General features: G+C 39.3%; 1 protein-coding gene across 2 annotated transcripts; it reads right to left on the bottom strand.

Moving 5' to 3' along the window:
- Nucleotides 1–1,129: 1,129 nt before the first annotated feature.
- mocs1 (molybdenum cofactor synthesis 1) lies at nt 1,130–12,745 on the bottom strand. Of its 2 annotated transcripts, none has more exons than XM_062440267.1 (11): nt 12,447–12,745; nt 11,148–11,256; nt 8,553–8,720; nt 7,296–7,460; nt 5,618–5,679; nt 4,458–4,569; nt 4,121–4,233; nt 3,729–3,839; nt 3,476–3,596; nt 3,251–3,298; nt 1,130–2,971 (listed from the first exon to the last, which is right to left on the bottom strand). In XM_062440267.1, the coding sequence occupies exons 1-11, from the start codon at nt 12,651–12,653 to the stop codon at nt 1,839–1,841; spliced, it is 2,349 nt and encodes a 782-aa protein (XP_062296251.1). In that variant the 5' UTR covers nt 12,654–12,745; the 3' UTR covers nt 1,130–1,838. The 2 variants fall into 2 exon arrangements, with proteins under 2 accessions (XP_062296251.1, XP_062296252.1); XM_062440268.1 differs by having other exon boundaries at nt 2,832–2,971; nt 3,236–3,298.
- Between the last annotated feature and the right edge of the window lie 12,185 nt (nt 12,746–24,930).

The following is a 24,930-nucleotide window of genomic DNA, read 5'->3' as shown; positions in this document are numbered from 1 at the left end:
GAAATTACAAATTGAAACCTCCAAGTGGCTGATAACTACATTTACTTGAGCTTAAGTTACTTTTCAGATGAAGATTTGACACAATGGATGTAAGCTTTTAAAATACAACACATTGTTAAAGATAAAACCAGTGGTTTCCAATTATTTTTGGCTTTTGTGTAGTCAGGGTCACATTTCAGTAATAGTGTAATACTTTAACTACATCAAGCTCATAATAGGTATGTGCTTTTACTGAAGTAGGATTTTTCATGCAGGACTTTCACTTGTAATGGAGTATTTTTAAATTGCTGTATTACTATAACGTTATTAAATGAATATTTAATGCTACCAAGTTAATTCTACAGGAAGATATTTATTTATATTTTAACATGCTGTTCCACGTCAACAAGGTCATAACTAATTTTGTTTTTGTGAAGTGAAACACAATGAGCATAACAACAAAAATAATGAATGACTTTAATAATGATTTCGTTACAATAGCTGAAGTTAACATCGGTTATCATATCCTGGCAGCAGCGTTTGTTGCTAACTTGTCAAAAATAGCAACAGGTGAGTGTTAACGCAAAGTGTTTAAAGTATGTTTCTGTGTGATATTAATGAAGTTATCAACCTACCGTCTGACATTATTCTTCATATCACATCAGAGATAAACGTTAGTCTTCAAAACAGACTATTTGACGTTAAAATAGCTTCCGCTTTTTTTGCACTGTTGTCATGGTAACTGCTGCCTTCAACGTCTAGCAAACAAACTAAAACCAAACAAGAAAAAGTAACTAAACAACTCTGATGAATCCATTTTAATAACAGTTAATCAGCCAAGGTTAATATTTAACATATATTTAGAATTAGTAGAGCTACAATTGTGCAATAGCAAAGCTTCCATCTGTCGCACTTTTAATTGCAAATAACAAAAAAAACCTGCAACTTACATTTCAAGAAAACATACCCTTTTTTCAACTGAAATACAAGGCATATGGCCTGAAAATGTTTATGATGCCAGCCTATGAAACATAATGATCTGACGTTTTGGGCATAGAAAATACCATCTTAACTTAGGCCTACTTCCCTTATCTTGTTGACAACTTTGAGTTTTCAGACACTGTAAAACATTAAGAGATCATCAGAGATGTATTGTGCAATGTTTTAATTGTCTTAATTATTGGACATTGCAGCATAGTGAATTTTACTGGGTGCAAATTATCTCCATGCTTATCCTCAGGACAGCTGTTCATCTCAGCTGATTTACGGGTAGGTATGAAGAGTGAATATAATGAACCATTCGGTATGACACAATACAAATATAGTGATACAGATGAGAAATACTGGTGTACAGTGCAGAACAGAGATGATAATACTGACTACATGAATGTGAAATACAGTACAAGGAGGCTGCATCAGATGTCGTTTCACCAGCCGGTTCAATCATATTAGGAGATACATATTTTCATACAATGACACATTTTGAGGTAACAACAAAGCAAGAATTTGACACAATGAAGTTCATTGGAGGGGAGGGGGGGGCAGGGAGAAGAAAAAAAAAACACTTAAGACTTGAGTCGTGTATTAGCCACTACAAAACAGGTAGCATCTTATACAAACAGTGGATATTACTGACATTCTCACCTGCACTGTGGTATTCATACAAATATCCAGTGTTTCATATTGATATGTGACAGATCAAGTAATTAAACTATGGTAAGATGTCATGATGGCGTAATGTATTTATTTTTTGTAGAAAAATATGACAATTCTGTTGAAACTTGGCGTAGTCTGCACGTTATTTACAGTTCATTCATTTTCAGTTTTCCAGGGTTGGATTCACTGGTGCGGTGAGGTGGTCAGGGTTGACGATGAAAGTCCTTCTTCCCGCCGGTCTTACTTACCAGCTTTATGTCTGTAATGATGATGTCGTGGCTTACAGCCTTGCACATGTCATAGAGAGTCAGCGCTGCTACAGAAACGGCTGTCAAAGCCTCCATCTCAACCCCTGTCCTGCCTGTGGTGTGACACGTCGCTGTGACCACTGCTGCGTTCTGCAGCTCGTCCAGGTCAAAGGTGACGGAGGAGTGGTCTAAAGGGAGTGGGTGGCAGAGCGGGATTAGGGCTGAGGTCTGCTTGGAAGCCATGATTCCGGCCAACTGCGCCACGGCCAACGCGTCGCCCTTCGCCAGCTGGTTATCCCGAAGCAACCGGAAGGCGGTGGGGCCCAGGATGACGGTGGCGCGGGCTTTGGCTGCTCGGCGCGTGGGAAGTTTCCCGCCGACGTCTACCATGGTGGCTCGGCCTTGGGCGTCCGTGTGCGTCAGCTGGGCTTCGGAGGTGTCATCTGGGCGAAGGATGCCGGCACTTGAACCTGACTTGGTCTGAGCTCTAGCAGATTGTCTGAGATTGACACTCGGGTCATCGCTGGAAGTTTTTTTGTGACAATGTCTAACACTGTGATGTTTAAGATTCATTTTGGCATTCATTAGTAGTGTGCAAAAGTTGAGTGTTCCTGGGGTCCGCAGTAAGTGGCTCTTCAGAGCATTTGGACCCCTGGTTTGTGCGTACCTGAGACAATCTTCTTTAAAGTAGCTTATGACATTTGAGCGTGTCATATAACGGACAGTCTTAGAGCGACAACTGGGGAAAGTTAGACTACTACCAAACTCAGAAGAGTGACGGGAGGCTACATTGTGGAGGTTAACCGTCTCATTAGGTTTTTCTTTCTTGATATGTGGCTGAAGATGGCTAACCCTGTTCATTAAGGTTCTAGAGCAGCAAACGGGGGCCACCTGTGTTGAAGCAGTGCAGTCTGGAAGGCACAAAACACCCTCTCTGTTTAGGACTCTCCTGTTGCCTGAATGGCACATCAGAGGAGCTGTTGTCGGAGAGAGAAATGCGTCGTTTGTAAGCTGGGAAACAATAGGGAAAGCCTTCTGACTATCTTGTGACTTCTGATGAGAGGACAAAGGCCTTTGGCATGTGGTTCCTGTTGGATATAGATAGCATTAGTCACGGACACTGTTTAACAAATATATTCGTATTTAGGTGAAGGTGTATTATTTACAATTCATACAAATGTTTGTGATTCCTATTAGGTCAAATGTAAATGTATTTCAAAGGTGCATGATCTACTGTGAAAAGGCTGTGAATGTGGAAAAACAACATGCCAGCCCATGATGGTCATAACATCATGAATAAACCATAAGAGAGAAGTGGCACAATGCAGTGAATGTGAGAGATTTGTACGTACAGCCATGTCACCCACCAATGAGGATCATAGGTCTGTTCTTCATTTGGGAGATGTTGAACATGCCTGAAGAGAGGAAGAGGATGAAATGACATTCCAGTAGAATATAATTATCTGAGTATACACCAAAACATTACAGAATACAAAGAGAGTACGAATGAGAGGGCAGGAAATGTGAAAGAAGCATGCAGGTGAGATATTATATATGCAGGTGTGACATATATATAGTGTACACAAATCTACCTGCATGTTGTTTCTTCTTCCTGCCCACAGCTGCCCCAATGATTTGCAGTAGCTCTTCTTCTGACGCCCCAGAGCGCAAGATGTCCCTGAGAGACACCTCAGAGTTCCCGAACAAACACACCTGAATGAGGACAGATAGGAAGGAGTGTTACATAACATAGTACACACACCCAGACACAGTATGCATCCTGCTTTTACACACATTAAAACAGATCCTCATTAAAAAGTCCTTGAAGCACAGCTGTAGCTTTACCTTGAGGTTGCCGTCCGCAGTGATGCGTAAGCGGTTGCAGGAGCCGCAGAAATGTTCAGACATGGAGGTGATGAAGCCCACCTGACCTTCAAAGCCTGGCACTTTGAACATCTGTGTCAAAACAGAGTCAAGCATCAAACCACTGTCCCCGACTACTACATTATAGCAACTCTAATTTAAAAAGTCAAAACTCTATTAAGATACTCAATTTAAAACGATATGAAACAGAAAAGAAGCAAATGTTTACATTTTACGAAGCTGTAAGAATGAAATGTTTAGTTGATTCTCTGGATAAATTACAGATAGAAGTCAAAAAAAGATTTTTTTAAGAATCCTAAATAACAAGATCAAAGTTATACTTGAGAATTTCAGTCCAGCTGAAGGAAAGTGACCTTGGCTGTGTCTGTGTGTCCAGTCTGAACCTTTTCTAGGCGGGGCCACTGCTGCCTGATGCCGTCCAGCATCTCCTGGTAGCTCACCATCTTCTTGAAGTTCCACTTGTTGCCTGCAGAGAGGAAGAGAGGCAGTGTGTGGGTCAGTGAGGTAGTGTAGTATATCACTAGCTACAGGGAATCAACAATTCAACAACCAGCGCCTTCTGGCACTTAGAATGACTTAATGCATGATGAATGTATGCAAATGCTCTAGTGCTATAATGTGACTATGAACTTATTTTCAGATACCTTTGCAGACTTGCGTGGTAACACACTGTGGGAAGAGCTCACTTACCATCGAAGGGCATGTACTCAATGAAGCGCACCTCCAGAGGCTTCTTCTCTGTCAGCGCCACAAAATCCAACAGCTCATCTTCATTGAGGCCTCGCATGACCACACAGTTGACCTACAGGGGGCAGCACACAACAATGCATCAGTCAGAGGAACACTGTCACTGGAGCAGAAATGAAATGTTTTTAAAAGGAGATTATGTTTCCTGAAGAGCAGCGCTGTCTTATTATTTTAGGGATTAAATGAAGAATGTGAAAGTTTATAACCGCAGCAGTAATCTAGTAAGAGGAGTGTCGAAGAGTGCACATGCCATCAAGACATTTCACAGACAAAAAACGGTTTTATGGGATTTCTGCATTCCAGAAACACAGCAGCAGCAACACCTCAAAGAAGCACACTATAGGTCTCAGCAGGGGAGCCAGATCATGTGTGTGTGTGTGTGTGTGTGTGTGTGTGTGTGTGTGTGTGTGTGTGTGTGTGTGTGTGTGTGTGTGTGTGTGTGTGTGTGTGTGTGTCTGTTTAGATGTTGGTTTCTTCCCTTAACCCTGAACAGCACAAAGTGGCACTGTGGCACACAGTCATTAGTCACATACAGAAAATTAGGAAGCAGCTGACAGAAGCTCTGCTTTTGTGGGTAAAGTGTCAGGACACAAATAAAATACTTGACTCATCAATTTTTTGAACAACGCTGTGCCAATAACAGACATTTTTCGTCACTCTTATGATACAGAAACTTATTCTTAAACAGTTTTCAGAAAATTTTGCAATGAATTCAAATTATTTCGAGAGTTGGGTCACTGCTGGTTCTAAAAGTGTTAAGTACAACATAAGGAACATTCTACAGAAAATAGTCATAATCATGCAATCATTTTTCTATCTACATTTCTGTTACCATAATACATGTAAATATATGTATAGTATTTCTAGCAGTACAAATTCTCCTTATTATCTGTTACTCTACCTGTCTAAATTGGAAAAATTCCAGTAAATGTATCATAAATTAATACAACCAAAAGAGATGAATGCAAGAAACGTGAATATTATATATAAGGTGACAAATGAAGCATTTAAAAACAAGTAGTAAAGAAATGAATATTAATGCTGAGTCAAATTATAGTTGATATTTAGAGGTAAAAACAAGTTTGAAAAGATCAATTGAATACCTTGACAGGGTTGTAGCCCATTTCGATGGCCTTATCAATGCCCTCCATGACCTTGTGGAACCCTAGGAAAAAAGACAGATGGAAATCATGATGAAATTTATATGCTTGCATAAAACATGAACACTTTGTCTCTGAATTATGTGCAACAAGTTCAGATCTAAAGAGGAGTTTTAGGTGAAAAAGTACTGAGTCATACCACAGTGTAGCTCTGCTCACTACATTTTAACATCTGACTAAGTCCACCATTCACACCACTGATATATAAACATCTACAGCTAATCTCTTTGCAGCAACCAGAGGCTTTTAACATTAAGCTGCCATGGATAGACTCATTTGTTTTCAACTGCACAAAAACCCACAAATCCAGGCAGACTTGCACTGGATGATAAGCTTCAGTGCAGCAGGTGAGGCTTGTGTTTAGTCTGGCATTCTCATAATAGTAATTCAATGTCACATAGGCTGTACTTAAAAACCCTAAGAAAGGAGATTTTTCTCTCAGGCTCTACCAACAATATCAAATATCTAACTAAACCTAAAATCTAAAAATCAGGTGTTGTGGAAGCAGACTGGCTCAAACGTTGCTTTTTCCACCTGCCAGAATGTTGTTTTTTTTTCTCGGCCCTGTTATCTCCTAATATCAGTCGGTCCATCTGTGTCTGCCTTCCACATGCCAACCACCCACAGCTCTGCTCTGCTGTCTCCTCCCCTCCGTGTTTGTTTAAGGTTTACATGCTCCCTCTGTAACTTAGTGGGATTGACTTACAACGGTGGCCACATGCGTATACACAGTGTTGATTCAGGCTGTGAGCAACATGTGGTTTTGGACTAACAAAGGAACATTGTTACACTATGTTCTAGAAGTGAGAGCATTATTATAACTTTAAGAAACTGCAGACAGAATAACACTAATTGATTGGAGTGTGGTGGAAACTTAACGTTGAGTATACTACTACACATTCACTGGCCATTTGTTCTCTTGATTGTTCTCAATTCAACCTGAGACACTGCTGCAGGTGAGTATACTTAATACCAAGACACTGCTGCAGGTATACTTAATGCTAATAGGGTTAGTTTAAGTGTTAAGTATACTTAATACTTACACTTATACTTACAGCGAGAGCAGGATACAACTACACATTAATTGGAATTTGTTCTCTTGATTCGACCCAATACACTGCTGCAAGTAAGTATACTTAATACTTACACTGTACTTATACTATACTTACTATACTAATACTTACACTATACTCACTTTACTAAAACTATACTTACTTCACTAATACTTACACTATACTTACACCATACTTACTATACTAATACTTACACTATACCTACAAGTAAGTCTTACACTATACTTAGTATACTAACACTATACTTAGTATACCAATACACTATATTTACTTTACTATTGCTTAAGACTATACTCACAGTATACGTAAACTACAGATTAAGTATACTTAATCTGATTAAGTATACTTCAATATAGTTAATATGTACTTTAAAGATTATCTTGTAGAAGGGCATCAGAAAGTGTTTTTGTCCAATATTATGTCTTGTCTTTGTACTACTGTCTCTTTTTCTTATACCCTTATATCCACTACTACATTTTAAGCTTTAATCCTATGCGGGTGACATCACAGTTCAGACACTACATAAGGTGTTTTCCACTTTCTCATACCTTTCCGCCTGACAATGAACTCAAACTTGGCAGGGACCAGTGAATCCAGGCTGATGTTAATCAGATCGAGGCCGGCATCTTTCAGCTTAGGCAGAGTTCTGGCCAGGTTCATGCCGTTGGTCGTTACCGCGATGGTTTTCAGACCCTCCAACTTCCTCAACTCTGCTGTAGAGGGAGAGTAAAAGAAAAAAGAAAACAGGAACAAGAAACAGGAACAAGAAAAAAGCGTGAGATGCAAGAAGAAAAACATATGGGGGTAATGTAGGGGAAGTGTGTAGAAAAGTTATGCTTATAATATTAAACTAAATAAGTTAATATTATCAGTTATGAGTTAGATTAATCTGATATTTCCCACCCCCTGCACGAATGCTACCAATTCTGACGTTAGAGTTGCAAAGGATTGGTATTTAAGTTTAATATATCGATAGGAGTTTCTGAAAGTTATGTTACAGCTTGTGAGGCTACAATGACTTCCAGTTTATAGTTCATTGCTTTTGATTTGATTATTAAAGATTTTTATGAGTTAAGACATTTCTTGGTGCCAACTGATGAAGGAAATCACTACTTGGAAACTAGCTAGTAAAATTTATGGAGGAGACGTTATGTACTCTGCTTATTTTCATCCGTTGTCAGAAACATATGACAGATACAGCAGATCAACAGTGTGCTTTCTGTTTCCGCTTGATGCCAATGATTCACTCCAGTTCACTTTTGATGAGGGTCATGTGCGGTCACAGTGCTCACAGCCTGTCAGGTGACACGGTGATAATTGCTGATCTTTATGGAGCTGTTGGCAGCCTATAGTCTTCTTTCTACAAAGACGTTTCCCATTGGTCACACCACATTTGCTTTATTCATTCATGTCATGCTTTAATGTCAGCCCCATGAGCACTGTACTCAGAACGTGACCCGCTGTGGTCGAGGCTGCAAGGTTCAATCTACACATCAGGCTGTAAAATTTAAATACTGTGTTAGTAGCTTATTAGACTATACGCATAGCTGGGCTGTAACTAATTACTTTCCCTGTCACATGTATGTCTTAGCCTGAGGGCATGCATGGAAAATCAGTTCTCCTCCTCACTTCTTTCTCCTTATGTTAACAAAATCTGGTCTGACAAGAAAACACTGTTGCTTAGTCATATGGTGAGCTGCATAAAGCAGTTTGTTGGCTACAAGTGTTGAAACAAAATCACAGCCAAATCTACTCTCTTGACATGAACAGCCCACTCTCCTCTCCATCTTTTACTAGCTCCTTACCAATGATATCCAGCACATCGGGTCTGATGAGGGGCTCTCCTCCAGTCAGGCGGATTTTGTCCACCCCTTCCTGGACGAAGAGGCGGGCCAGGGTCAGTACCTCTGCGGTGGACAGCAGCTGGCTCCGTGGTGTCAGCTTCACCCCCTCCTCTGGCATGCAGTACTGACCTGAAAATGAGACAGAAACAAAGATATAACTTGCTACCCAACAGTTGCCTTTATCCTACAGTGTCACAGATTCATCATTAATAGCACATATTTCTCAATGTGTGAGGTTGTGATGGGAAGTGAAACCTTCATGGTAAAAGTGGCACAGAGGTGGATCTACTTGCCAACATGACTTAATGGAAAAAAAATGTTTTAAACAGACATGTTAAAGTCAATGTATTCTTATAAAAAACATTAATTGAGGAGTTTTGTCTGTAGCCACCATTTATCTGAATATTATTCAACAACACCATTAGTAGAGAAATCAATAAAGTTTCATCATATCTTTGAGTCATTTACTGTATCTGATATGTTTAAAGGTAGAGTCAGTCAATCTGGAGAAAGATTGTTAACATTTGAACTAAACACCAAAACAAATATACCCCTCTCTTTGTGCTCCTTCAGAAGCCAATTGGTGCCAATTTCATGGTGCCAAGTCAACGCCCAAAAGAGAAATCATTTGCAATCCAGAGAGATTCGTCAGCTGTAGAGTCTCTTCTCTTCTTCTCAAACTTTATCACGCAACACAACAACAACAACAGACTCTCCTCACCTCTCAGTGAAGCGTCTCTGTCCACAGAAACAGCCGTCTGTCAGCTGCAGCTTCTGGAGAGCTGAGAGGACAAACTGCTTTCACCAGGCTGACTGACAGCAGACACTTACTGAACCAAAGTGGTCGGAGTCTACTGTGTTGGATCCAGTGTGGATTGATACTTTTAATAAAATGGGATGTTCCACAAGAAAACACTTTCTATATCAATTGGCCATGGACTCTCCCACCATTCAGAAGGCTGGAGACGGGAGACTGCCATATCCTCACTTAGAGAGCTGCTCTGATGACTTCTCCCTTACCTGTGCATGAGCATGAATGACACCTGCTGATTGGCTGGAATAGGGCTGCGTAGTTTGGCCCGAGCCACTTTTTTGTTTGTTTCCGCTTTACAGAGCCAGTGCTGTGTATGAACACTGGATTTTTATTTCAGTGCACACACAGAAAGGACAGCTAGTAGAGCGTGAGGAGATATGTGCTGAATTTGGAAGTGTATTGAACAGTCTTTCTCCAGAATCACTGACTGAACCATTGACATATTATCAGGTGTCACCAGAATATATGATAATAATGTCTTTACTTTCAAGATAATACTGCCACAGGTGATGAACAGATTTATGAACATTTCACTTTTCTGTCATTTCTCTCATTTTACAGAGTAATAAAAAATAAACAGTCAAGGAATGTTGCAAAGACCAATGATGGAGACACCTGATGTACTGTCTCCATATGTATCTCACTTCCCCACTCTATATGCAAATATATCATTTCTGTTTGGAAAGACCAAATGTGGTGACCAAAAACTGAGGAGAGACTCAGTAGACAGGAGCAGTTGAGATTGTCACTATAATATAAGTTAAAATATAAGTCTATAAGTTTTATATATTTATTTGATTTTATATTGTCTGTTTCTTTTGTTTTTTAATCTATTTTTTTAACCTAGTTTTAGTCTAGCTTTTATTCAACTTAATTTCTTCTATTTCTTTTTTACTTTTGTTTTGTCTTTTAATCTATAGTTTTTTTACTCTAACTTTAAATAAATGTTTTCTCTTATTTTTATATATTTATTTTTCTTATTTATTCTACTTTATTTAAATATCTTTCTTTTTTATCATTCTTGTTTTCTCTTGCGAGCATGGGTCTCAATTTTTTTTTGGTGATTTTTCCTTTGTTTTTGTTCCTTCTCTTCATGGTGTCCTTGTTCTACACTTGTACTGTCTTATTATCAGCTTTTCAATCAACTGTGAAGCACTTTGAACTACTTTAAGCTGTATGACAGGTACTATATAAATATGGTTTGTTTGATCGATTGATAAAATGAGAATAGCTGGTCCATAAAATAATATACCATTTATTTTGTGTCTCTCATGTAATGTGCAATGCTGGTAGGATATAAGCAGATATAAGCCTCCTTGTATCTGTATGCCAGACCTATTTACACTGAGACTATGTTCAAAACATCACTTTCCATGTTCTTCCTGTTGTTGTAGGAGGATGTCATAATGTTTGGAAAGACTGTTCTTCCATCATGAAATAAGTCCTGGTGCTTTATTGGCAATTAACCCACTGCTGAAGCGTCTTTTGATAAGAAGAGTTAATCCCCACCAGATCTTCTAAAGCTGACCTTGACCTCTACAAAAGAGAGAATACAGTGCTGCCTGCTGCAGGGAATCCAACCCCATTAGTAAGAGTTGTTGTGCTGTTCTTAGTAATAAAATCAATTGGATCATTATTAAAAACTGTGGTTACGACAAACTATGTCTGCAGCCTGGAAAATGCATCGAAGGAAGCTGCGGGCACATTACTGAAGATGGCACAGCGGGATCAGATGTACTCACAGCGCAGGTTGCATTTCTCAGTCAGGGAGATGCGCAGGTAGTTGTGTCTCCGGCCGAAGCTGTCAGTCAAGAATGCTGAAAAGGGTAAGCTGTGGTCTCTGAGCCTCTCCTGGGGAAAATAAAGACAACTGATCTGACAAATGGAAAAAATATGGTAATAAGGGAACTATGCATTAACTATAACATATATGATATCAGTGGTTTTTGCAAGTGACCAAATGCAAGGATAATTTGTGCTTATCCGGAATCGTCCACATTTGAAAATGTATCAACGGATCACAAGGCGTCGCTAAGTCAGTTGCACTGAGGGCGCTGCACATGGCATTGTAAAAAGGCTCGCAACCTTTGACCGTCAACAGTGGACTGCTGTTACATCATAAGTTATTGGCACATGTCTTATCAGTACATTAGACACACTGAAGTTAATGGCAGGACCCACCCTGATCCTGACTCCTACTGCATCCGCTTTTTATTCCTGTGTGTAAGACAGAGATAACTGTAATCTAAAGATTCATAGTATAAACCCACTGCTCCTTAAAATACATTTTAACATGTTTCCTTGTTCATTCACACTGTCACTGATAGTCCAAAGGGCCTGGCAGGTAAACAGACAAACACACAAAACAATGAGTTAGTCATTAACAATGAGATATATGCAGTACAGCAGACTAACAACAGGATCATCCACTCTTGAGGTGTAGTGCAGCTTGAGTGTGCATTTCAGGGCTTATGATCTGACATGCAAGAAATACTGCTGGCATCTAATCTCTTTATTGAAACTACTCATTAATAAGCAAATCACGTTTGTCTGCAATGACAATTAAACCATGTGTGTCACATGTGTCACCAATGCCCCAACACACATTATAAGATTACCTTCTCTGAACTCATCTCAGGAGCATCCCCATTTATAAACTATTGATTTGTATAGATTTAGGACTGAACTGGTCAAAGTGGTTATAATGAAGATAAGTAGAACCTGTACTGTTATTAACACAGCAATTGTTTACTATTGTGTTACTACTACTACTACTACTACTAGAGTCATTAGTAATGAATTATCTCTGTGAGGTAAAATAGTGTTTGCCTGAAGTCACTGACATGCTGGTTAATATTTAGACCCTCACAGAGTTTAAAGTGGGCCTTTACTGGGCCTTACACTGGACAGGGCTTCAAAATACTATCACAATGTATCACCTAACATGCTACTACTACTTAACAACCGTTAGCTAATAATTCCACTAGTGAGAAATTGACGTTGACTTGAGCAGTGTGTGTATGTGCTGGAGTCTGAATTACCTTAGTTAACCTGCTTTTCGGAGAAGAAGCGAAGTTTGGAGCAGCTGAAGTCGAGTCTCCAAGTGCAAGTTCATTTTCCTTGTGCGTAGCGCCAGAGTACAGTCTGTGAATGTTTACATTAAAGCACTGTGACAGGACTTTTCTGTAATGTGTCACATTCCCGTGTCTGACAAACAGACTGCAGCACATGTTAGCGTTAGCAGCCATGGTGCTATCTTCTGACAGCTCCGGACTCCTCCAAGGCTCTTGTTGTTGTTAACAGAGCTATGTGTGTGTGTGTGTGTGTGTGTGTGTGTGTGTGTGTGTAAATCGCTCTGCAGTAAAACATCTCAGATAGCCGGCCCGGTAAAGGACAGGGGCGCACGAGGGGCGGGTTGACGTCAACCAATTGCACTGAATTACGCAAGCGCTAGTGCATGCTAGGTAGTGTAGTCGGGAGTGCAGATGTAGTCTGTGTGATATACATGTAAGTACCAGTGACTTCCCAAAACCACTCAGACAAGACTAGTTCTTGTTCTTTGTCAGTTGTGTTTCAATTGTGCATTATTGTGCATATTTAATTTGCATTTGCATTTAAGGAAATTTCCACTAACTAAGTCTCTGATCAAGGGTGTAACTTTGGTTTGTAAGGTGTGTGTGTGTGTGTGTGTGTGTGTGTGTGTGTGTGTGTGTGTGTGTGTGTGTGTGTGTGTGTGTGTGTGTGTGTGTGTGTGTGTATTGGGGTTTTATACATACATTTAGTGACTATGATGATACAAAATCCAGGAAAAAATTAAGTTGGTCATAATGATATAGAAAGTATTGTACCACCTACCTAGACTGGTAAAATCTGTACTAGATGAAAAAACAGTAAGGGTCCGTGGAGATGATGCCATGCAGTTAAAAAATAATAATTAATTAATTTGAAAGTGCGGGGGACATGTCTCCCTTGTCCCCAGTGGAAATTACGGCCCAGTCTCTGATTAATCTTGCAGCCATTCATACGTAGTAAGGGGTCCAGGATTGTTACAGTTACTGTAGACATTAACTCTTCAAATATTCAGCAAAAGATGAGACTCAGGAGTCAGTAAAATGTTTATGGACCAGTCTTGTCCCATTTTAATAAAGAATAGCTCTGACTAACCTGTGTGCAGTGACCAAGCACCATAGCTGAGCTATAGATAGGGAACAGGCTGGATTCTGGCTTTATTGTATTTTTCTGATAAATATTGAGAAGTACTTTGTTTTCCATTCTGAGAATAATGAGAGAAAAATAAAAGTGGAAAGATTGTTTGCATCCCCCTTTACAGTCCACCTCTGCCTAATTTGCTGCCACTGGCAGGTTAAGGTGATTATATGATAGGCCCCTACCCTGGCTACACTGTGTCTGGGCCCCCCGCGCATTACCACAGAAAGGAGAGCCCTGTATTTCAACAACATTTTGGGTCAATTGCTTGCTGGAAATACAGGAAACAGGTTTCGGTCACCATGGGGCTTTTACAGTTTGTGTGTACATTCATCACTTCCAATCATTTCAATAAAAATGCCACAAAGTACTTGTCACAAAGTGTTCCTGGGGACTATAACCCCCCTGTGCGCACGCCTCCCCCGAGGATCCAGTTTAGCTAAGTATATATTAAAAGGCGATTTTTATGTGGCCAAAATAGGACAAAGTTTAAACCTTTTCACATTTGCCTGCAGGCAAACACATGATGATGTAATCCTGGAATTCAATAGTTAAGTCACTTGATGACAACTGAACCATATCGATAACAACTGAGCAAACTCCCTCTGCTAATGAAGGCCATGGATTGTAGAGGAAAGCCCCGTAAAACTTCCAGTATTTGTGTTAAGACTGTCCTGTCAAACAAAGGGGTCTATAATGAACCCTCAAGCTCAAAGTGATGTTTTAAAATCACTACACATTAACTATATAGTGTAGTATACTATAACTATACGTTATGTGCACATATCTTCAAAAATTCAGCAGAAATCTCTATATATATATTTGATTATGGACATTTTTCAAAGAATTGTAGCATTATTGTGTACTTACTGTCAAACTCTCTTATAGTCTGCTTGTAGTCCTAGTTAAGATGCATTTCAAACCAAAATGTCAAAGCCAAAAACTAGTTTAACCCAGGAAAGCAATAGGAGAAACTCTGCTGCACTTGCAGGTGTATACTGTATTTGGCTATATTGATCTCCACTTTCGTCTCGCTATTATGAGACTGTTTGCAATATGTGATGTAGCCACTAGATGGGGGTACACACTTGAATTTGGTTTGTGGACTAGCTTCATTAGAATACGCAGGATGACTTCTCAGATACACACGACAGCATTTTGTTATTGCAGAAATGTTTCAAAATCAGCATAATCAACATAACTCTATTATACATGATAGAAAATGGCAGTAGTTGTGTAAAATGAACATTGCATGGAGGAGGGTATCAAGTCTTGCTGTTAAATGCCTGTATATCAAAGCATGTATGCTAATACCACTGCAGTTATTTTACTTCTTTATATTTATATAACCCTGAAGAATCCAGTCCATATATGGGAAAATTAACAACTATTTCACTCCAAGCTATAAATAGGAAAAGCAGTTGTTGGGTCTGCTAAGTGTTAGTTTGCCGATAGAGGGTATTGTATTCTAATCAACATACCCTATTAAAAGATTGATGATCTGCTGAGTCTGTGTTTTATTTAAATCACGTGTAATGAGGTGAGATGCACTCCGGAGAGAAAACCAAACGTATTTACAGTGTTGAAGCTACTTAGCAAGCTACAAGTTACTTCACACTAGAAGAAGTTGAACTAAAGCAAAGCTATCCAAGCAAGAAATCTAGTTTAGTTAACTAAAGCTACCTAGAAAAAATAGCTCAAACTACTTCTAAAACAAGTGTATAAAATGGTTGAACAATGTATATATGACACAAAATTATAATAAAATATAATGCAAAAAGTCACATGTCAGAAAAAAATGCCACTCAGTTTTTTGTGCCCACTTATTCACAGGTCATACATACAACAAACAAACAAACAAACCCCAACTATGCACTAAGCTTTGGTTTTGTATCCAATGTCCATCAGTCAGACACCTCCCTTCCAGAAAAGAGTCCAGGATTACTGAGTTAGCCAATTAACTTCTAAAATAGCATGCAACAACTTCTCTGAACACTGGTTAATAAATAGTAATAATCAACACTTATGACTATACCCACCTATATTGATACACAACATCTCATAAAGTTTAGTTTTATACATTTAGATAACAAATATTTTCTCAGATGAGCAGAAATACCCCTGAGACCTAAACAATCCCATCTCGGCTTATTATGTGACTACAACTAAAACAGTAAAAAAAATATATATATACAGAATTCACCTTTTTAGACCTTTTGACTGACATGAGCATTGGTCAAGAAACATGGGCTTGTTGTCTTACTCATCAGTTTTGTAACAGCTGACTTATACAATCTTAACAACTAAAACAGTCTACACTTGTACCTTTTTAGAAAGTATGACCAGCCTGAACACTGGTCTAAACATTGGGCCTGTCTTTTTAATTGTCAGAGCAGAAGCTCAAAGATCTTATCCGACATGCAGTTCCATTGAACTGAAAATGTCTTTGCTGATGCTGAAAAACGATGCATATTCAGCACTGGCTGGGACAACTTTATGAGGACTTTTCACAATTTTGGCAGCGGTGAGAACACAGGTAGTGGGGATGTATCCAGGGACTTCAGAAAGACTTCCACCTCGTCTACTTTGTCATCTTTCATTTTTGGGAAGGGGAAAGCAATGTCATCTACCTGCTCCTTCCTCTTCCTCGTTGACTGTTGTTGGAGATGCTGAAGGTGTTTACAGTTGCCTCACCTCTTCTCTCAGACGTGTCTCTATTTCTCCCTTTTATTCTGTTTTTCTATATTCCTTTCTGTACATCGGGTGGCTCACAGTTGGCATGAGGCCCTTGATGCTTTCAAACACATAGCCAAACCTGAAAACAGGTTAAATATGTTTTATTAACCCAAGTGGAGTTCATGAATATCTTACAAAAACCTTTAAAATTGGTAAAATATAAAACATTAATTGAAGCAATAATCATAAAGAGACAAATAAGACAATAAAGAAGGAAATCATGAGTGCAAAAGATAGTATTTTACAGGTTTCCCAATCCCCCAGTCTGTGTAGATTTCTCTGTATGTGTGTCCAAGTCTCGATTTCATGTTCTCACCTAAAAAATGTTTCAAAACTGCTGTATCAATAGCATTTATGTTGACATATTAATGGATGAACATCTCCCCTGCTTGTTTGAAGAGCGGTATCTCAAACCTTCCTCACACATCATCCAGTTCTCCTCCTGAAATGGTGACTCTCTTAAGTCTTTCCAGGGCATTACAGATGGAGTCCGAGTTGCATTTGAAATGACCAGTCCAAGTATTCCCTGAATGATGTCTGAAGCCTGTGTGTTCCAGAGGGCTTGAACTTCTTGAAGTTCAGTATGTATATGGCACTTCTCTAATGTTATGGTAAGTAATAATCCTCCTCTCCAGGATCGCTGAGGATGTTTGTCACTTCGGTGAATATCAGGTCTCTCTCATCTTTCTCTTCCTCCCTCTCATCAGTGTCTTGCATGTTGACAAGTACTTGGAAAGCCTTTACAAAGTTAGACCCATTGCCAATTGCCTCACAACCATCAACAAGGGGTCCCACTTTGTAAAGGCTCAATCTAAATGTATGTCTTCCAGCATACCAGCTAGAACAACAATTGTATGTCTCCTTATGATTCTATGGCAAGTAAGAGCTCCACACTGAATCTGAAGTGTGTCTTGGTTGATCTAATGAACAGTGACGTCTAAGAAGCTTCTGTTGTTGGTTGACCATGTACCGGTTGTTGTTGCCATGTGTTCTTGCTGAGAGAGAGTAGTGCAGAAGTTTTATTTTCCACAATCTCAATGAGCATCTTTCTTAACAGTAGCTGCCTTCAAGGTGCCAACTCATGGAGATACTCTTTAAACACTGCTCGTTTAACAACAATGAATGGATGGAGTCCTTGTACAACAAACCTGAAGGTTAGTTTGTGTAATTTTGCCTGGGATGCAGCAACACTGACTGTTTGCCCTGTGTGAAACTGTGCCATAGTACCAACTGCTATCTAACTGATCCAAAGTCATCAACTGAAGAAAACTGTGGTCTTTTCCAGAATTCCTTCTGCAGTCAATCTAATAAAAGACACACATGTTAAACATGAGTTAACATAGCATAGCATAACATGTATAATGGTCCATAGACTTACCCTCTATATCACCAGATCAACTTCAAATGAGATTATATGCTGTTAACTTCAGCCTAGCCATACCTTAATTTGAATGATTCTGGCTAAGCTATTCATAGCATTGGATTGACTGCAGACACCTTGGTAAGCACACACAGGTTTCTGTAATCAAATAGTAGGGTGATTATCATGAAACTCCAGTCCCTTGCATTGTGCCATATTGTATGGGTGGTAAAACACATCAAGAGAATAATAAGAATAGGTCAGCTAACGTTGGCTTTATGTCAGCAAATCTGATATAAGCTAGTTAATGACATGATAGAACATAATTGCTGTCAAACAAACTAATGCTAAAGACTTTTAAAATTAGATTTAATGAGTATTCTCTCTCAGTTATCACTTATGACCCACAAGTGTGTATGTGATCAGAATTTAAAGCCTTTAATTGTTTGTAGTTTCAGTAGTTAACTCCACAAAAATGACAAAAACTATGCATAATTGTAGTTTAACTACCAGCTAGCTACTGCAAAATGTAGTTAAACTACTAGTTTATTTACATATAGTTCACTACCCCCCACCACTGCTCATTTATCTGGTGTTCACAGTGGTCCCCAGAGAGGAGATTATTTTTCTCAATCATATTCTATCAGACTCACTGCACATGGCAATGACCCCATAGGCCTTCAGAGGGGATTTTGTTGTCATTAAAGAGTTAACATCTAGGGTCAGCACAGAGTTCCAGCAGTGGGTGGCAGTGGGCTGTCACAGGTCAGAGGGTCCTAGCAGAGCTGCATAATGAATAAACATGATATTCCATGCAGCACATTACTACGTTCTTTTAATTTGAAGTTACATTGATTTATTGACTGTCAGTTTGGAGGCGAGTCTTAATTTCCTCTCATTTATAGTCACAGCTATGAAACCTGCAGGTATAGGGACAATGTCATCTTGGTGTACACTGTGAAGTGCACAGTGAATGCTACGCAACCAAAATTATCTTTTTATAATTTATCATTCATCTTTTCAAATCAAAGAAATGATGAATTCTTGAGCTTTTTCCGGGATATTATTTTCATTTACTAAAACTCATATAGGTTAAATGTGCCTGTAAAATATAGAACACAAGAAAACATGAATATGATATGTATTATGAATAGAATAGGATAAGAAGAATATGAATAAGAAAAAAATCCAAAAGGCAGTTTATGGTGTCTTTGTTGCCATTTCTTGCACATTTCCTCACCTATTTGGCAGAAATGCATCCTTACTTTCTAATAGCCACAATAAATACATTACACTAAAAAAACACACTGACTTTCATTACCAGAGAAATATATTGTATGACATTTACATTTTCTTTATGAACAAGGTCAAACTTGATATTGGTTTTCGCTGCTTTGTTGTAAAGTGTTGACGTTGTCTCTTCTTTGTGTAGGTGGACATGTTATTGATCATAAAGGTTATTGATTACATAGTTATCGATCAGCTTCTGTTTTCACACCATGCTGCACATTCCCAAAAGACCTCTCTATCAATGATGGCTTATACAAGTTTTCTATTGCCTTTCACCACTCTCCTTTTAGCACCTGAAATGCGTCCAGCTCCCCCGACTTCAGTTGGGCAGTCGAGCATGAAAATCGCAGCCATTCTGTGAAACATGTTGATTTCTTCAGTCCGTGTGAATCCCACAATTTACCTTGCTTTCTTGCTTTTCCTTCGTGAGTTATCAGACATGTGAAAAACAGCACTCAAGACAGATGATGTTGGTATGAGCTCATGCACCATTGCCAATTAAAGAGCATTTTTTAATGTGCATAGGGTTTTTTTTTTTTTTCTTAGAACAAGGAACACAGTTGAAGGCTTGAGGGTTAAGTTAGAAAAACTTCTCCAGTAATTACGATGCATTCAAATCTTTACTTAATTTTTTACCTTGTGGCACCTCTAACACAAAATCTGTGAAATGCCCCCTTTACACATGCCAGTAGTGTTATGATCTGTATGCAGTGATATTCCATCTGGATTTGAACCATTAAACGTCTGACACATGGATGGTGTTGCTGTGGTCTTGCGAGGTGTGAGGAGGAGTACATCTGAAAAATGAACAAAGTGTCAACTGAAGCTGGAATCAAAGAGCTTTGAGATTAAGATTAACATTTTGAAGCAGTGCATTGCTTTCTCTTTGAAATGCACACATACCCACTTATCTTTAAATGCCACCTAGGCTCCGAATTTCAATTTATTTAACAATAATTTTGCTGCCAACCACCAACCACAATTCCCTGCCGAACCATGCCAACAGGCAAAAAGTGTTCGGTAGCCTGCAGGCCTGTTAGTTTCTTTGAATGGTTGGAATGACAGTGGTAATTATCCTGTCATGACACAGCAATTAAACAGAGGTATTTAAAGCCAGCGCCGATCGTGAAAGAGATTCCTCAAATAATAGGCTCACTTCCCACTGTTGTCCAGCAGTATTCTTTTCTATTCTGTGTGGGTGTGATTTACTATTGAAATAGAGGGAACATGAATTTGCATATGGCTAACAAGTGGTGTTACAATGTAACAGCTCATCTGTGGAGTTGTTTGTCTGAGCGCTGTGTAATGAAGGGGTTTGAAAATATTCATCTTCTTTGATTTAATGGTGAAGTAAAAGAATGATCTTAAAATGCACCATGTATCAGTTACAAATACCCTCTTTTATCACCATGCTCTTCTTTTTATGAGTTACAGATATTATATATTACCAGAAGTAGGGAAGACAGGATTAAATTAAGCATATAAAACCAATCAATTTCCTCTGTCTACAGGATCGAACAAATTGTGCAGAACATTTTAGATTTGAGTCATGAGAACACAAGAACACATATGGGTCGCTCAATCTTTTCAATTGGACTGGCTTTATTTTTCCAGTTTATACCAATGCATCCAGATTTCAGAGTACATGTTTCTATGCATGTTTTGGGTGTGTGTGGATATTGTAAATATTAATATTTCCACATCCAGCAGACACAGAGCAACATTAACATTCATTTGGAGTCACATTTGTGTCCACCTGACAAAGGTAAGTGCAAAATTCACTCTTCTTTTCCTTTCAACTCTGTTTTGCTCTTACTAACTCCAGAGCTACATATGTGGCTCTTAAGCCTTTTTCGGTAAAGTGAATTCCCCGCTGTTCTGAATGACATCGAAGAGAGTGGTGGGAGTGACTCACAATATTAAAGCTGCAGGCTGTCAAACCAACACAATGAGTTAAACGAGGCTAAAATGCAATGTTAAACTGAGGGGCATTTGATCAATAATAATGTTAATGATATTGATTAGATCAGCTTTAACTTAAAGGAAACTTCAGCTTTAGCTCAATAATATATTCACTCAAAATGGACTAATAATGCAAACGATCCCCTGCTAACCACACTCATATGTTTTGGTCTTGCCCTAAATTGAGCCATTGACCATAAGCAGAGCCTATATATGGTCAGACCATTCTCCCCAACCCATTATCAGCCTAACACTACCCGCTCCGCCTCCGTACTGACCAAACACCCTCCTCTTGCTAGCAGTGAATTGTCAGTGAGGAGGAGCGCTACATGAGCATAGTGTCTTAACAGTCTTAATATAAAATACAATTAGGGTTAGAGATGTGGTTACAGCAATTGCGCATGTTTGGCTTGGCCCATGTGTGTGGGGGGGCCCAATGTGATATCTTTTCATGGGGCCCAAAATCCTTGGCGGTGCCCCTGTGTGTATGTGCTGTTCGTCCCTGTCTGGTTCTGACCTGAATGAGTAAGTAAGAGTTAAAAAGGTTTCTGAAATACCATTGCACAAATTATGCCTTATTTGTCAATTGTCACTGTCAGATACTGAAAAATCTAAATAAAGAGATGGGAAAAAACTGACTAATAACAGAGTCTGAATAATTGTCTCAATGCGGATGAAAACGGTTTTTTTTGTGGATTTGTTCCTTGGCAGGGGCCGCACTGAAAATTACCCATGACATTCATCTTCTGCAGGTCAGGTTGATGTCTGCTCGCTGGTTTCGGAGTGCCAGTCAAAATCATTTCTGCCCTCAAGCAGAAACTCATTGTGGTGTAGGAATCAGCGAGTCTTTCTCGGTAAGCAGGTGGCGCAGGTCTGTGAGGCTATTTGCTCATTAGTCATCAGCATTTGTCATGCCATTTGGGATGCATGGAGCCGCCACGTTTTTTGCTTTTATGAAGTTGGGCATCCTCCTGTTCCCCACTGATGGGAATTTGGCAGCTTTGTAGCTTTGATGACTGCCAGCCCAAGATGTGGAGAATGAGTTATTTAACGGTGCAAACAGCTATTAATAATAAGGATAATGTTGCTTTTTTCCCCTAGCATCTTTAAATGACATACTACACTGGAAGCAGATGTGTTTCTGGTGAGTCTGGTGGGAGTACGGTGCTCTTTTACTCAATCAGGTCTTAGATTCAGTTACATGTCAGGGTGTAAAAAGCTGCGCCGCAATTAAGTGCTTAAGTGCTCTCGAGATGCTCATATTATACATGTGCTCATATTCCCTTCTCTTTCATTCAAATGTTAACAGAAAAAAAGTATCCACATCCATCTTTTTCTTTGAGTTCAACTTTTGGCGAACTCAAACTTACACACACACGGCCAAGTCACTTACTGAAATCGTCTCAATCCCTTTAATGAGAGAATCATTTTTGTGGAAGATTGTGGGAATATGAGCATTGCAATTACACAGGTATCCGAAGTAGAGGTCAGGTTCAAAATGTCCAAATTTCTGGAGCCAAAATTACCAGACAAAATACTATATAGTTTCTTTGACTGACGGCTAGAGAAAAAAAGAACACCTGCCACTGGCCTCGCATGGATAAAAACACGGTAGATGAAACGTGGATGATGAAATTATTGCAGTCTCCAGTTTCACTGTTTTATATTAATTTTTTGCCTTTTAAGTAGAGAAAAATGTCCTGAAATAAGAGGGATGCAGTGACTAAGATTGTCACAATGGATGATGGATGGAGAGGCAATCTGATGTTTTTGAAATTACATCAGTCTGACTAATAGCAACCTGGCATTGTCTTCTCAACACTCATTGTATGCCCACATTGGGCATGGTGCATCTGGGGCAATACTAATGTATTCACCATTTGCCCTAAGAACCAGATAAAGAAGAGGAGTTTTATATGCACATTTTAAAGAGACTGACATCCCATCTGCTCAGTCTTTTCTTACTATGTAAGAGACGGTGAGGACAACAGAAAGAGTGTGTCATTGTTCTATGAGCAGTGGAGCAGCCCCTTTGGTCTGTAAGTGCCAAGGTTGCTGGGGCAAACACTGATGGGGTAGCTACTAAAATATATAAGGATATATACTACAACTATAATCATGTGTGTAATTACATGATATGAATGCCTGTTTACAGATTTATAGCTGCAGACTGACTAGAAGGTGACTTTCATGTGAATGCCACTAAGCCACATCACCCATAATGTTTCAGGAACAATGGCTGCTCTGGGATAGCGCCCATTAATAGGATGGTTTCTGCATGGCTGAAGATTGGATATCAACCATGTTCTAAACATGATACTCATCTGCTTTTCAGTATCAGAAAATTGAGAATATTCACATAGCTAACTGATTTAGACTGTAATTGCAAGCAGCCAAGTGGGGAAAAATACTGTTCACCTTAGTTTCCTATTTGTAACTCCAAGATATCGAACATTTCTGATATCTACCACTTAGCAAAAACAACTACAAAAAAATGAATGAACCAGAGGAAAACGTGCACATGCCAGTGGCAATTACACTTAACACCCCATAATGACTCTAATTAAGTTGATTCAGCTAATGCTCGGAAGTCGGAACCCAGAGCTGGGAATGACGTCACACCTGGGTTTGTATCGTTCCAGTTTACAAGTCGGAGATTCCTGGTCTTCTTTATATACGCCGACTTCCTTGGTCCGATTATCTGCCTTAGTTTTTTTCACCAATGCTAAACTGGTGATACCAGGTCCGTCCTTCCTACCAGACAATCTGTGACAGTGCAGAATTTACACAACCAATTAACTTTAACTGAGCATGTTGCATCTGTTGCTCGGTCATGTCGCTTACAACCTCAGACAGATCAGGTCTCTGGAGGAATCTGCTACTACCTGAACTGAATTACTAAATTTAACTGAACTCCCACACCTCATTCATTACGATCTGTTAATGAATGGCAAATAATCGTCCTAAGGAGGAATCCAAACTTTTCTCCTTTGTAGTCCCTTAGGGTTACCTAACTTGAGTCAGTCGGCAGAATCCCAATCCCTCTGTCTTCAAAAACCATTTGAAGACCTGTCCTTATATGATCGTTCTCTCTCTCTCTGTCTATGTCTCCAGCTTTCTCTACCTATGTCTCCCAAGAAAAAAAAAACCTTGTGGTGCTTATTTTTGGTGGAACATGGAACTGAGTGCGGTGGCACTTATACTTCTAAGACTTCTAAGACTTCTCCTTGATCTACTGTGGCTAAGATTATACCTCATAGTCCTTTTGTGTGCTGTAAATCACATCTTCTAAAAGCAAGCACCATCTGTTCCTGTTCTTTTTTATTACATGAAAATGAGAAAAAGCACAGGAAGGTTGTAGTGACAAAACCTTTGAATGTGTTGATTTGAGCAATTAGGAATTTTTTTGTGTGTGTATGAATTCAACTTGTCATTTGTAAGAGGAATAATGTGATATTTCTTTTCAGTCTGGATACTGAAGCCAAAATGTTTCAAAGACTTAACCTTTGTTGACTGGACCTTTATGTGTAGCCATTTCGTCAGCTGATATTCTGTTTTTGCAGCTGATGCTCTTGACCTATATATTGAGCATCGTCAAGTGACTAAATGAATCTTGTTCTAGGATTAATAGCTTTATGACTGCTGACAGGATTGTCATTGCTCCACTAAATAGAATCCACCGGGGTTAAACACTAACAATCATCATTATCCTCCAGAGCTGTGGTTCTTTGACATCCAGCATTATTTGGGGACGCGGCATTGTCCTTTGTTGACTTCATGCTTTAACTGAGGGAAAAGGGACATCCGCCACGTGCGGTGCGTCTCTGAAGTTAATCCTCAAGCCGTTATCAATTCTCTGCCAGAGTGGGTGTTAGCCACAAGAGGCCGCTCAGAAAACACAGGGACAAAGAAGATGTTCAGAAATGAGAGGAGGACAGCTGCAAAAAAAAGCTTTGAACATCACATGATAA

Source organism: Scomber scombrus, chromosome 19 (genome assembly GCF_963691925.1).
Source record: "Scomber scombrus chromosome 19, fScoSco1.1, whole genome shotgun sequence".
Classification (NCBI taxonomy): domain Eukaryota; kingdom Metazoa; phylum Chordata; class Actinopteri; order Scombriformes; family Scombridae; genus Scomber; species Scomber scombrus.
Note: the sequence above shows the minus strand (reverse complement) of the source record. Positions and strands in the feature narration are given on the sequence as shown.

What these genes read in the sequence shown, in the direction of transcription:
- mocs1 (XM_062440267.1), bottom strand. Translation starts at nt 12,653, where the DNA reads ATGGCTGCTAACGCTAACATGTGCTGCAGTCTGTTTGTCAGACACGGG. An exon ending in GTTCATTGTCAGGCGGAAAG is followed by an intron (nt 5,680 to 7,295) that starts GTATGAGAAAGT and finishes CTTTTTTCCTAG; the next exon opens with GGTTCCACAAGGTCATGGAG. An exon ending in CAGACCTATGATCCTCATTG is followed by an intron (nt 2,972 to 3,250) that starts GTGGGTGACATG and finishes TATATCCAACAG; the next exon opens with GAACCACATGCCAAAGGCCT.